Genomic DNA, 14,156 nt, shown 5'->3' on the forward strand with positions numbered 1-14,156 from the left:
TATACTGTAAATCATCCGATAGGATAATGTACTTAAAAACAATTCGAAATATAAGATTTATAAGGGAAATATGTATCGACGGTTGATGAATAAATTGTTAAAAATGAATAAATATACTTAGTGACTTACGTTTTGTAACGCCTTGTCCTTCTCCTCCAGCTTAGCATTGACCTGCATGAGGGCCTCTTGAGTTTGATCGAGTTCATTTTCAATGGTTTGGATCTTTTTTTGCAGAGCACGAGCCTCTTCCTCCGCCTTCACGAAAAAAAAAAACAATTATTATATTAATAATTATGTTCAATTACTCTTCAAGAAATAACCAGAACGTTTATTTTTAAATTTCATGGCGTATCAAATGGATACCAAGACTCCAGATCTATAATTAAATTTTTTGAACGATCGCCAATTCAACATTCAATTTTTATTACAAGACGGTGATTTCACCGCTATTTTTATTCCATCTTTTATTACCTCTTTTTTTATTGACCCGTTTATCTAATAAATATAATGAACCTAGATCTTTTGAAATTCATCAATTACCTTTTCAGCTCGCGCGTTCGCATCGCGGGCTTGCTGTTCGCAGAGCAACGCGCGATCCATCGCGTTGTCCTTCTCCAGCTTCATACCCTGCATCTTCTTCTTGATCGCGTCCATGGCTGCGGTTTCGTTTCTTCACTCGTTCACGTGAAAATAAAGGGAAACTAATCTGTAACAACAACATAACATTTTCTCATGCAAACTTATCTTCATCGACTTTTTAATTTTTTTCCCCTCTTTCTATACAGGGAATGCGATCAATTCACAAGGAAGTCAACGATCCGAATGTTCCAAGATTTCAATGACCGTGAGACAATCTATGGACTCAATTAACCGCGACCTATGTTAATTATTATTTGTTTTTCTTTCCGCTTTACGTGCCATTTCCTAGATACGATAATTGCCGTGGAAATTCCGTGGATCGTTCGAAAGGATTCGTGCATGTTCCCTATGCGGGCAGCATGCATCGAAGTATAATTAGCGAACGACCGGATATCCTATTTATAGAGGCAGGTTCTTGCTCAAGATGGCCCGGGCTCTGTACCCCTGTCCGTATATATAAAATCAAACGTCTTTGCTCGCGCCTCTTCTCTTCCTCTCTCGTGACGTCACATGCTCAGGTATGCGATCCTCCAGGACGAACCGAGCGAAACGAAAGGATCCTTCGTTTTATGCGCTCGTTTTACCGTGCCGCGATACGGCGAGGAGGAGGATAGCCACGAACGGGTTAATTTTCTTCAGAGTAACATTCCAGCCATTGTTTTTGTCGATGCTGGATGATTTTATACAGGGAGGTATAATCTTGATATGCAAAAGAGAAATTGAAGAAATCATTTTTCTTTCAACTCTTCGACAGCTCAATTTAAAATGCACGTTGCATTCGTGTTACTGGATGGATCGCTGCATCCGTGCCGTTGCTAACCAGCACTCAAGATTTCTGACTCGCCGGTAATCAGAGATGGTGAGCAAGCAACGAAAGTACAACGGAATTCCAACGACTTCGAAGAAACAGAAATTCTAGACACAATCTTACCACAGAAATGATATTACTTTGTATCATCTGCTTTTACCGTTATCCTATGAACTTCGTACTCTATTTAAATGAAATTTAACATTTCAAGGAGCGCTGTATTTGCTTAAGAAATACTGATGGTTTTCTCGAATATTTATATTTAAGGATGTTAATTGAATTCCGGGGTATACGATGGAAAATATTGATGGAACTATGGAAAATCACGGATTACGTGGTCGAAATAGCATCGGTTGAAAAATAAGCGGAGCTGCCGGATTCTGAGCCGCGCGTATCAGAAGAGGGTTATTTTTACCCGCAAGAGGAGAGGGTGGTATCATCGCTAGCCGAACCTTTTCGGGTTACGTGTGGCTGAGTTTCGTTACTCCATTCGGTTCGGTGTCTTGTTACGCTGCAAAGAAGATCCTCCTTCTCTATGAACAAATATTATTGCGAATAACAATCTATAAATGTACGAGTTGAATGACATCCTTTTGAATTTTCTCCCTGGCGAACGGGGTCGGAAATTAGGACACTAATTTTGGCACGATTGAGAAACTAAATTTCTTCGAAACCCTGTCCAGCCACAAATTATTCTCTGTTTTACGTCCTTCAACCTATCGCGATTTCCAAATAAAACCGTACCGTGTAATGGTACAAAGTCTCTTCTAGGATGATCAGATGCCTCGTTGTTCCTCGATTGTTTGCGAACAACGCTGAAGATACCGCGATATTTTCATTCGTTTGCTACGGGAATCAGTTATCAGTAAGCATTCTGAATAACACCGTCTACGGTATCGGTACTGTTCGTAAGAGAAATTCCTTTCGTCTACGTAGCGAGGATAAGAGATCGGTAGTCTGGGACAATGTTGTCACAGCGGTTACGCGTGAATGCCTGAAATTTTTCATGAGTCACAACTTTTCTGACAGTATATCGTTGTGCCTGCGATTATTCGACGATCAAGTGCTGCGGGCCTGTACTTGCGAAACCACCGTCGAAATTCGCATAACGACAGGTCGAGTCGTTTTTCAGAATCGTCATCCTGGAATGCGGGCAGTTTCGGCAATGTTACGGCTACCGTTACAAAACAAGCAACTGAAATCCTTAGGAAAGTATCCTGTTAACGATCCTATGAATCAGAAACAGATCAGAGTACGAGACGGTAGAAATTGCTCGAATTTATCAGCTCCTCTTGATCTCCGAAGCAAATCTCGGTCTACCTGCCAGATGAACCAGAACGCAGAGGTTCAATAAGGAGTATGCATTTAGAACGTAGAATTTAGAATACTTAAGAAAGGAAAGCTTTCGGTGATTCAATTAGTGGGAAGTGGATCAAATTTGAAACTACAGAGTCTGATTCCTTGCGAAGGAGATCATCTAGGTGAGAGACTAAGTGGAATGCAAGGAGTTCCAACGCTATTCGATAGTATGAGATACTTATAAAAGAAGAACCTTGGATGAACAAAGCTCGAGACACTTGGAATTAACTCGTTCCTTTGATATCCAAAATCAAATCCAGGTTTACCATCCGGAGCAACCGTTGCGGAATCGAATCCTTGTCCCTGGTCAACGAAAAGCTCAACCCTCTTCACTTCGCTGTCCACGAAAAACACCTCTCGATCACGTCACTTTCCTTCACTCACTCGTGGAGTCCTGCGAGCGGACTCGGTGAAACGGCACGAGACCAGTGGAGGCGACCGATTTTACGGACGAGAGGAAAAAGAAATGTATGCACATGTTTACTCACGGGGTAGGTATTCAGGTTCGTTCGTCGTCCGGGATGCGTTTGACTCGCTGGCTAAGTCTCGACTGGTCGGTTGAAAGCTTCGGTTACGGTCGCGTTCGTGGCTCCCACCTTTTCGCAGCTCGGAATCGTAAAAGACGACGGTGACGTTGTACGGCAGGACGCGATTCTCTCCCTACCATTGGTTCACAGTGCCCCGATCAGAGTTTTCTACGTACGGGCCTGTGAAAACGTACACCGTCGCGCGAATTTATCTTTAGAATCGGCGACGCTTCGACGCCGATCAACAGGACCCGGCTATTTTCATGTCCTCTGGAGATCTGGTTCACCAACGTGTCTGCGAGAGACAATGGGCTCTTCTTTGGCTCCATTCTTGGGATTGTAGGATTCGATTGGTGAGGAATGTTTCTGCTTGCTGGAAGAGGTTCGAAGAAAGGGTTGAGTGATTTATGAGAATTTTCATTGTAGAAGAAAAATAATGTGAAAAGAGACCACGAATATTAAGCATCATTAACATGGGATTACATGGTACAATTCTTTTGAATCGTTAGAAAGTAATCGTAATTTGATAGAGAAAGTAAAACGGCTTTACACAAGATCAGAAAAAAAAAAAGAAATTCACAGAGGATTACGATCTCGATTCCTTGATCTAATTTCCAATCTGTTCGTCCAGTTACCAAGATCAAAGTCATCGAGATTGTAACAAGGTTACCGAATACGTATATGCTCTCCAATCGTATCAAAACCGCAAAACGTGTCAATTTAATATTCCAGAGAGAACAAGATTTTCTATTAATTTAAATAAATTGCATATGTAAACTGAAGGTTTCAAAGAAATGTACGTCCAGTAGGAAAGACTCAATATTAGGTGGAGGTAATTTTGGGATTGGGGTTATAGGCATCTCACTCGATCTCCTTGAGTCAACTCGTGTCATGGTCAATTCGCAATGAGTCGTACAACGCTTTTAGCCTCCTCGCTTGCGCAATTTATTTCGAGATTTATCGAACAATTCGAGCGTTTTCCAAATTACAATGTCAATCTCGTTCAAAGTAAATCGCAGCTCTATTAAATCTCTCCAAGCTGGATATGGATATTCCATTTTTCATTTTTAATTAATATAAATTGTCAAAAATTTTTCTGGACAACCTGTTCACGCGCGAAATTCTTTGCGTAAGATCGGTCGTCATATCCCATACGATCATCGGTCTGATTCACTACCATAAAAGGAAAAAGTAGGTAAGGGTCCCAGCGCAGCCTTGACTCATATACCGTTCATTCGAGTGTACGTTTACAAGCTTGCTTTTTAAACATCGATCACATTCTAAAAGTTAATTAATATGACGTCATAGACGAGTTATCTTATGGGAGTTCGTGTCATATATGGAAAGGGGTAGAATTCGATCGATCATAGATTTAATTTTCCTTGATCTTACATCACCTCCAGATTATTATAGCATTCATGTGATTAACAAGAAAAGGGATCCTTGAGATAATAATTAGGATGCTTATTATAACGCAGTTCGTCATTATTTAATCGTGTGTCCTTAATCAGTACTTACCTTATGCAGGATATATTGCACCGACGAGGTCGAGGCACCTTCTGTCCTAATTCTACAGCATCGACATAAGGCTTTATAAGTAAGTTGAGTCACCTTCTCATTAGGCCCCTGCTTTGTCATACGTTTTCATTTCTTCCATAGAACTGACCAACAAAATTTAACATAAACAAAGAAAAAATTATAAACAACGATCTAGTTGGTCTCTTCGAGCAAAAATACAAGTTTAATTGTGATCTAACTTTTCGATCCAAATTCTGTCTTCAGAAATGTATTAACAATTTGTAAATTTGATATCAATGATCATAATTAAAATTTCATGAGATTAAATATACAAAATTGTGAAGTTACCTTTAGTTCTATCTGATAAAATTAAGCAAGAGTGCAGAGGATGTCCAGGTAGTTGTTGGTTTTGTGTGATAAGGAAGGTGAGGACAATAACTGAAATCAATGATGAAATCTATTAAACAAACGAATCTTCGATTATTTATTAATATACATGACTTACTATTTACCCTTTGTTATTATACGATGGAGGGTTGGATGTGATTCAGTCGAGAAATCGGGTTTGCAAACTTTATTATTACAACAATTATTGCCAAGATCTGCTCCTAAGAGCAGAGCTAAATCTTTCGAGAAACAGACACGCGATTTCGGACGATCGTCCGATAAATAAATAGAACGCAACAATAATTTATTCACCCTTATCGTACATCGCTGCGATCGTGCGAGCAACATGAGGTATCGGAATCCACAGAGTGGAATCCCGAAGGAAATGCAATTGGTGCACGATCGATCGTGCGATATAAATGCATTGGTGTACACGATGAAGTCCGACATCTACATATGTGTACATATTTATATATAATATATTATATATATATGTATGAACATACATACACATGTACACAAGGTGAATCGTACAATTGAAACGAGTTGCACTCTTTATTTCGTTGAAAATTCAAAAAGAGAATGATGCAAGTTGCATTCTTTGTGCATTCACATTTTAAAAAAATGCAACGATGCAATGAAAAAGTGCAACCTCTTGTATTGGATGTTGCATTTTCTATGCATCGATTTTCTTTAAAATTGCAATGATGCAGTGATATTAATTTGCATCTGTTTAATTTATTGCACTTTTTCTTGATCATTTTGTTTGTTTAATTCTCAACGAAATTGGAGTGAGAGACTCAACTGTATGACTCACACTGAATATTGTTTTTTTAATTTTTTTATATATGCACGTAATATCATTTGATAATTATATACAGCAGTGATACACAATCCTGCGAACGTCGCGAGAGTCACTTGAATGAGTTCAAGTGCAGCGAGTTCTCGCAAATTGACGTTGATCGCGATTTCATCTCGATTACGAGCCACATCGATACTTCGCGATGTTTCACCAAACGAAATTTCACCCTCTTTTCGCGATATTTTCTACAGATTGTTTCGATCCAGCAGCCATTTAACGCGTCGAATACCATTCTTTATTATTCCATGTAAAAGTGAGACAAAAGTTTCAATTTCAAGAGCTACAGTTTTCTTTTAAATTATTTGATAAATTTTGGAGTCCTCAGCATTCAACGCGTTAAAGTTCATTAGAATCAATGGCTCGGATTAAAATTAAACTAAACGAAATATCTTCTATTTCTTCCACGAGAAAAAATTATTTAGAATAATTTGATTTACGTTCTTAATTCAAATAATTTCATTTATCAATAATCCACGATTATTATGCTAATCAAATGAAAAAGAAATTTTTTAATAAAGACCCACGTTCTTAAATCGAACAAGCATGCAGAAATCTTTGATTGGACGATTGGAAACGAATTGAACATGCTGACATGATATTAATGTTCTAATAAGTGTACAAAGTGTACATTGTACGCGCATAGCCAAGAAATCAATAGCAATAATGCGTTAAGGACGGGAAAAATAATAATAAAAAAAAGAAGAGAATTCAAGGCGACGATGCCTATTGCTAAACGTATCAACGAGTTTCGCTGCGAGATTTCACGATACGCGAAATTATGAAAAAGAAGAATATACGTACGCGGTTTCCCCGGAGAAACAGTCTTAGAAATATCATGCGTATACCAAGCGTTGCTTATGTTCGAGACAGAATCAGAATCCCACGAAGGGAAACTGAAAATTCCTGGCGGTGCACGGCAGAGAAATAATAGAAAAATAAATAATTAAATTGTCTAGCATCGATTCGAGACGATTCGATCGCTTTTCACGATCACTTTCTTAATTTTTCCGGAAGAAAAATTGAAAATGTCCCGGGCAAAGCGACGGATATTAATTAAATGGTCGTCTCGATTCGACCTGTTATTTGTTAATATAAGGTGTTCCAATAATATCACTTTATCATATTTCTGTTAAGAAAAAAATCTAATTTTATACATAGAAAAATAATTGAAATGCTATAATAGAATAGGAGAAAATAAAGTTAAAATTAAAATAATTCCCTCTCCTTTCTCTAATGGAAAATTCTGAACGATGACAAGACAGTGGGAGGCCGCGTGAGATATTTTCGGAACACCCTATAAATACGCCAATAACGCGCGTTCGCTTATATGCCTATGTCTGTTGAACTTACATCAACGTCCTAATGAATTTTCACGTAAATTCCGAGGGGGTGGAAGGGTTTCTAAATGCGCCAACTGCAAGGGTTCACAGGCTCCGCAGTCAACTCTCTCTTTCTCTCTCTCGTGCACACAAATTTTCGTTTCGTACTTTTTTCTTTGTATACAATTATCTTCGTTTCGCTTGACTACAGGTGGGTCTGAAATGGGTGCAAATAAAGAAACCAGGATAAGAAAAAAATGTCGATAAAAAAAAAAAAAGAAAGTAAAAATAAAGTGCGCCGAGGGTGGAGGGTCTAATTTTCCCAATAATCGATCGATTATTTTCAATAACACAAAAAAAAGTTATTAACACACAAACATTCGTACATACATACACAGAACAAAGAAATAAAAATCAAACGCATTGAGTTACCCTCGTGACAACTATAACAGAAACAGTCGTAAGAATAATAGTAACTGCTTTATTTAAATAATATCAATAATCATGGTGATAGTAATAATGATAATGATAATAATCAGAATATTATGTATCGCCTGAAAATCTCGGTTAAGTTTGACAGGTTTCGTTTTCGACAATACAATCGAACGATCTTTCGTATTTCATTAAATGTCGATGTGTATTTTCGTGTATCCAGAAATGGAACGGTTGCAGGAATATCCCGAGGGATTTTACCATGTCAGACTAAAGTAGAAATACACTTCGACCTGAGGAAGCAATTAAAAATAGCCACAGGATGCTTTAGTTTCATTTAAAGTAGAATACCTTGTACAACCGATCCATTCTTCTTCGTTAACCCTTTAATAGTGCACTTACACCTAAAGTCATTTTTATAAAAAAAAAAAGAAGAAAAGAAATAGAATTAAATTCGTGTCTAGTTTAATTAAAGGGTTAATTAGTCTAATAATCTGGTCCAACTTCACTAGCGCATACATTACCGTGTATATTTGACAAATTCCCAATGGCACGTTGATTCCACTAATAAATTATTAACAATTTAGAAACTTAATATAATCCTGCGAAAAATTTAACGAATACTGTTGAGTATACACTTTTGACGATCGAAACGTAACAGCTCGCAATTTTACACTCGAACCGATTTCTTCGACCTCTTTCCTCGCGAAATCGCGACGGATTCTCCTTGAAAATATTCGAGCAATATTTAAATATTTCATCCTGCCAACACGTTTGCACACGAGATTACAAAATTACACGAGAAGATCGCATATATCGTACACATATTGCTTTTCGTGAATTTTCTAAAACGCAAAGCATCATCTTTCCCTTCGAACGATTGAACGAAACCGCGGTACAACGACGAAAAGGATAAACGAATTCTTAACGCAGTTAGTTAAGTAGACACTTAGACGCAAGGCTGATCTACAGTCACGAGAGGATTAAGATTGAAATTCTTCAATTATCTCATTTTTAATCGACGTTGCAATATAGTATCGTAGAACGATCGAGGATATGATACACGATAAAAACGATTTCTTTTTTCTTCTTAAATATCAAAGGAATAATTCTTTCAGATGCTCTCACGCGATCACAGATCTCCTTGTCGACGATCTTGAATCTTGATTTCTTTAAAAACACATATGGACACACGCGTGTTACGTGATATGTAACGTACAGTGTAAAATTCTCTGAAAAATTCTATTTTAAAAAGATCCTTGAATATCATGGAAATAATACACTAAATTTATTAATTATCACTTCGTTACTTTGCCTCAGCATAAATAAGTACCTCACGACTATAATAGATTCACTAATATGAATACTTTCCATTAAGAAATTATCATTACATTAAACGATATGCTACGCATAACATTATTCGTGTCTCCGTGTGCCCAAAACGCGATTATTTCTAAGAAATTTCAACGATTCTACGACATCGATTTCATCGGTTCTTCTCACAGCTCCCGGCGTTGGATGCTTAACACCCTTTGCATGTTCCTCATCATCGAAATGCGGTTCATACTGGCGCGTTTGAAACTCGTTCTCACTTGAGTGTACATCGAAAGGGACGATCTCTGTTCCACATCCTTCGCGTTGCCGTTCGTTCGTCTCTGAATTTGAGCACAGAAAATATATCAGTTCTCTGATTTATCAACGAGCATCGTTTATCCTCTTTCTAATGGAAACATATTCGATGAACGTATGACTAGATTCGATTCTCAGTAAGTATCTTGTCGAGATGATGCTTCGAATTGAAAGCGATTGGTTAGGCGAAGATCGAGGGTAAGTATGTGCTTGTAAAAGAACACACAAACGGAACGAGAACAATGAAGAACACAAAGTTTGATTAACCGAGTTAATTAAGGACACAGATTAACACCTTTCGATCAGAGAGAAATTAACAATCGATTTTCTAGTAGAGAGAATAACTATAGTACCTTCGAGAGTGTAATTTCCTCTTCGATTGAAAAGTGTCAATATCAATTGTGGTTTAAGTACACAAATTAACACATAACGAAACACCTTGATGCTAGTTTAACCCTTTATGCGCTTGCAAATGGTAAAGGGTTAACGAGCATCGAGATCAGCGACAGAAAGAAGCGACGGATCTTCGACAATTAACGTCCAAAGAAATGAATTTTTATCTGTTTTTTACTACGATTTCCTCGATCCTGATTCGATTTCATCTTAATCCTCCCTGAACACCTAATCGGAGAATGCTTCGAGTGCAAGCATTGAAATCACCCGCAAAATTCGAACGTACTTGCGATATGTTTGTTAAAAAAATATCACACTTTCAAGATCGCTAATAAACACGGGGTACCGTCTTTCCGTATAATGGCTACGATTTAACAATAATGATAATACACATGGTACTCCGTGGAAGAGTATCGAGTTAACAAAGCTACGAGTTTCAAGCTTCTTCCTTCTTTCTTCCCTCGGCTCGCGTGATCTGTGTCCGTGATCGAATTTCGATCGATTTAACCTTTGAAACGGAGAGTAAAGACGGTAGAAATTGACCAAAATTTATGAAGTAAAATTTTAATAGACGATTCTATAAGTCCTGAGAAATAAAAACTATGACAAGAAAGTTGCAAAAGAAATAGATGAAGCTGAGGTAGACCACAAAAATATTAGGAACAAAATTGATAGATGATACTTCAAGGAATCACCTGTTTGTCTATTAAAATTTTTCTTGCAAGAGAAACCATAAATTTGGTCATTTTTTTACCATTTTCTTCTATCGTTTCCTCGTTGCAAATCTTCGGATAATTCTTACTCATTAAATGATCATACTGAATTAATTTGTACTGGATTACTCATTTTTGTACTGAATTTGTAATTCGTATAGAAATGATTATCGAAACGCATTTATGGGTCGCCGGTCGGTTTGAAAAATTCATTGCACTTGTATCTTTTCATAATTTGCTCCAAGTTTCAATGGTTAAATGAATCAGAGAAAAAAGACGTAATGAAATTAAAGTATAGAAAGCAAACGACCTAATTAAAGCTGGTAATAAAAATAAAATTTTTTTCGAATAAGAACACGGACCGATCACCGAGATGCGACTAGATTTGATAACCACCGTTTCCTAAATACAATTATCGACTGTCGAAAGCGCTTCATCGAGGACAATATAATTATATGTATGTCTGTGTGTGTATGTATGTACGTGTAATTGAACAACATTTTGGTTTTTCAAAACGTTCACGATAACTTTCACGCCTATAATCAGCAACGCGTTTACATATTTCTTTGCTCTGCGACTACTGTATATATGTATATATAAATTTTTGTTTCATTCATATATACAGGGTGTTAAAAAATACCCCGAAGACCTCTACACCGCTGGATAGATCATGAAAAATCGAAGTGAAAATTTCAATTTTTCAATTTTCAACAACGAAATGTGGCTAAACTACTGATCCCATCGAAAAATGCTACAGAACTTTTCACTTCGATTTTTCGTGATCTATCCAGCGATATAGAGGTCTTCAGGGTATTTTTTAACACCCTGTATATGTACGTACACGGTACCCATCAGAATTCCGTCAATCACTCTTGTTTATCGTACCACGTATAATACAATTTGCGCCAGTTGTTATATTTATAACATATGTCAGGGTGGCTAATGGATTCTGAACAATTCGAAATTTGTGAAATTTTCAGAAGTGTCAAACTTCAATTTAACTCATTTGCAGAATGGTACTTAAGTGAGATAATGGCCCTAGAAAATTACCAATGAAATTAAATTTGAACATTTGGAACAGTTAACCACCCCTCGATGTTTCATACGGCTATTGGAAATTTCAATCATCATATCACCCAAGAATGTTACAATTTTGAGTAATGGTTTTCCCAATTACAGGCAGAATAGTTATTCATTACACGTACAATAAGCTTTGATGATTCTACCATTTTCATGATATACCTATTCAGAATTGATTCAAGAATTCAAAGGCCACTTTGATATATGCGGTATACACGTTTCATTTATATGTGTACATATGTATAGGTATATGTATAATTACGTACAGAAGACAGAGAGAACGTGAGACACATATAGATACATGTACACGATTGTTAGCTATATTATCGTAATAAAAACGTGACTGATGGTTGCACCCTAACTGGGATCGTAATTATTTACATCTATCTTCCATTCTTTTACACCTTTTCCCTTCGTCCACGATCCCTCTTAATAACGCGTACAATTAGCCGATAATAACAAGAGGTAATCGTTAATTACGATAAGAGGTAACGAGTGAATAAATAGTCTACGACCTTTCGTGTCGTGTAATTGAAACCTGAACGACTTCGTAAATGCCAATGATTCGATGACGATTGTTTCACAGCGAGAGGGAAAATTCAAAGAATAAGATAAGAAATACACCAGGGCCGGCGCGAGGCTGGTTCAGCGCGTTCCCCGGAACCCGGCCTCGCGGTTGAAACTAATAAAAAATTATCTTCAGTCATTAATAAGTCAAGACCGATTTACATCTCTGGCTATTCTTGCAATAGAAAGCGAAATAGCAAACTCAATCAAAGATTTTGCGGCGAAAAAAGCGAGAAAAATTATGTAATATTCATTTTACAAAAAATATATGTGACATCCTTTCTACTTGTAATAAATAATTCCTTATTATGAAATTTAAGTATAGGATTTTAATGTGTATTCCGGCTCCACAAAATTTTTGAACCAGGCCCCGCAAAAGGTCACGCCGGCCCTGAAATACACGATGTCGAAATAAAAATTATTTAAAAAAAAGCAAAATTCACTCCTCGAAGTGTATGAATCCTGAACGAGTGTCGAGTATTATAGTCCACTAATACTGTAATAGGCCGAGTTTTATCACGATGTACGAGCTTCTTGGCCTTTGACATTCATTCTTCCGCTGTTAATCGCGTGCGTACCTGAAGTGATAGCTCACCACGCATATAATTAACCCTTTGTACTCGTGGTAGCTTGAACTCAGTATATCAGACCCTAATAAATACTTCTAAGTACCCTTTGTATAAAATATAAAAAAAGAAATGAACACAATTCTTAGGTTTTTAAGATTTTGCTACTAACTTTTGAATAGGCAATGACACCTCCTTTTAATTGACAGAACATCACTCCTACTGTCACTGTCAATTTTTAATATCACAGAAAAAAATATTATAAAACTTAAATAAAATAATATCACATAACATCACTATGATAACTGAGAATAGACACACGAGTGTAAAGGGTTAATAAATATTCGATAATTAATACTCGATAAACTCTTGAATCGAGACGAATCTTATACTTAAAATGTATTATTTAAGTATAGGCTTGAGTATAATACAATTGCACAACGAAGCACATAAAAATGCAAAATAAAAGGAATGATTAATTTGTATGCTTAATATAATTAATCGAGACTCGTCTCGATTCGTGACCAAGTCACCCATTAATCCCTTTTCCCACACTCAGCATCAGTGATTTTCGCTGATTGCCCTAATTATTCTTTTATCTTTCTGATTTTATTCGAAGATTCGTCGCTACGACGGGGCAGGCCACATCCAAACTGACGACGGAAGTTAGAGGGACGAGTTGTGCATTCACTCTTGCTGCAGTATCTCCTGATTTGAGGAAATAGAGAAACCGTTCAGACAGTCTGATCTCATCGCACAGAACGTTCCAAAGCGTTTCGTTCACTAAGAAAAATTCTTCATGAGATAATAATAAGTCAGAACCCTTTTTGCAAGAACAATTATTACCTGCCTGTACACTAAAATTTATAAATAATAAAAGAATTTGAGGAACGCAATTGCAACCTTTCATTATCGGTCCAACCTTCTGTCTAAAAATGGAAATCAAGCTATATTTAAAAAAAAAAGAAAGATGTTTCACCGGGAGAATCGTTTGAAATGCTTCGCTAGAGCCGAAGAATTCTCGTCGCGGGAACGATACTGGGTTAATATGGAATTACCTCGGCATTCTTTCGCGTGTTGCAAGCCTCTGACTCTCGTTTACTTATTCAAAAATGCACGCACTGGCAAACGCGAGAAATTACGCTGATTCGGGCCGTGCTCCTTCCAAGTTCTACGATGCGAACACATGCAGAAATTCGAGGATGCACTCGACCTTTCGTAACGAGGACAGAAAAGCGATTCGACAAACTTTTCATTGATTTTCAATCGAATCACCCATCTGTCCACCATCTCATGCAACTTTCTCGAAAAACTTCTTCATGAAAAATTAAAAACAAAATCAAAGAACAATCGCTAA

The 14,156-nt window shown here is 37.1% G+C and overlaps 2 protein-coding genes across 18 annotated transcripts in view; both read right to left on the reverse strand.

Moving 5' to 3' along the window:
- Tm1 (tropomyosin 1) overlaps window positions 1-3,451 on the reverse strand; it is a 29,356-nt gene extending 25,905 nt beyond the window's left edge. For 4 of the 7 annotated variants that reach the window (XM_076692803.1, XM_034316613.2, XM_034316612.2 and 1 more), the window contains exons 1-3: window positions 3,295-3,450; window positions 541-706; window positions 130-255 (exon numbers count right to left, since the gene is read on the reverse strand). In XM_076692803.1, coding sequence (XP_076548918.1) covers window positions 130-255; window positions 541-654 — 240 coding nt within the window. In that variant the 5' untranslated portion in view covers window positions 655-706; window positions 3,295-3,450. Of the gene's footprint in view, window positions 1-129; window positions 256-540; window positions 707-3,294 lie in introns of all 7 variants that reach the window. The other 3 variants (XM_034316614.2, XM_034316610.2, XM_034316616.2) reach the window with 3 other exon arrangements.
- A 1,748-nt stretch (window positions 3,452-5,199) lies between these two features.
- Window positions 5,200-14,156, reverse strand: part of PIP5K59B (Phosphatidylinositol 4-phosphate 5-kinase 59B) — a 30,103-nt gene continuing 21,146 nt past the window's right edge. For 6 of the 11 annotated variants that reach the window (XM_076692799.1, XM_034316593.2, XM_034316592.2 and 3 more), the window contains one exon: window positions 7,881-9,506. In XM_076692799.1, the coding sequence (XP_076548914.1) occupies window positions 9,351-9,506 (156 nt within the window). In that variant the 3' untranslated portion in view covers window positions 7,881-9,350. Of the gene's footprint in view, window positions 5,290-5,377; window positions 7,637-7,880; window positions 13,508-14,156 lie in introns of those variants that run through there. The other 5 variants (XM_076692800.1, XM_034316594.2, XR_013063562.1 and 2 more) reach the window with 4 other exon arrangements.

The sequence above is a fragment of the Osmia lignaria genome, chromosome 16 (assembly GCF_051020975.1).
Source record: "Osmia lignaria lignaria isolate PbOS001 chromosome 16, iyOsmLign1, whole genome shotgun sequence".
In the NCBI taxonomy this organism is placed as follows: Eukaryota; Metazoa; Arthropoda; class Insecta; order Hymenoptera; family Megachilidae; genus Osmia; species Osmia lignaria.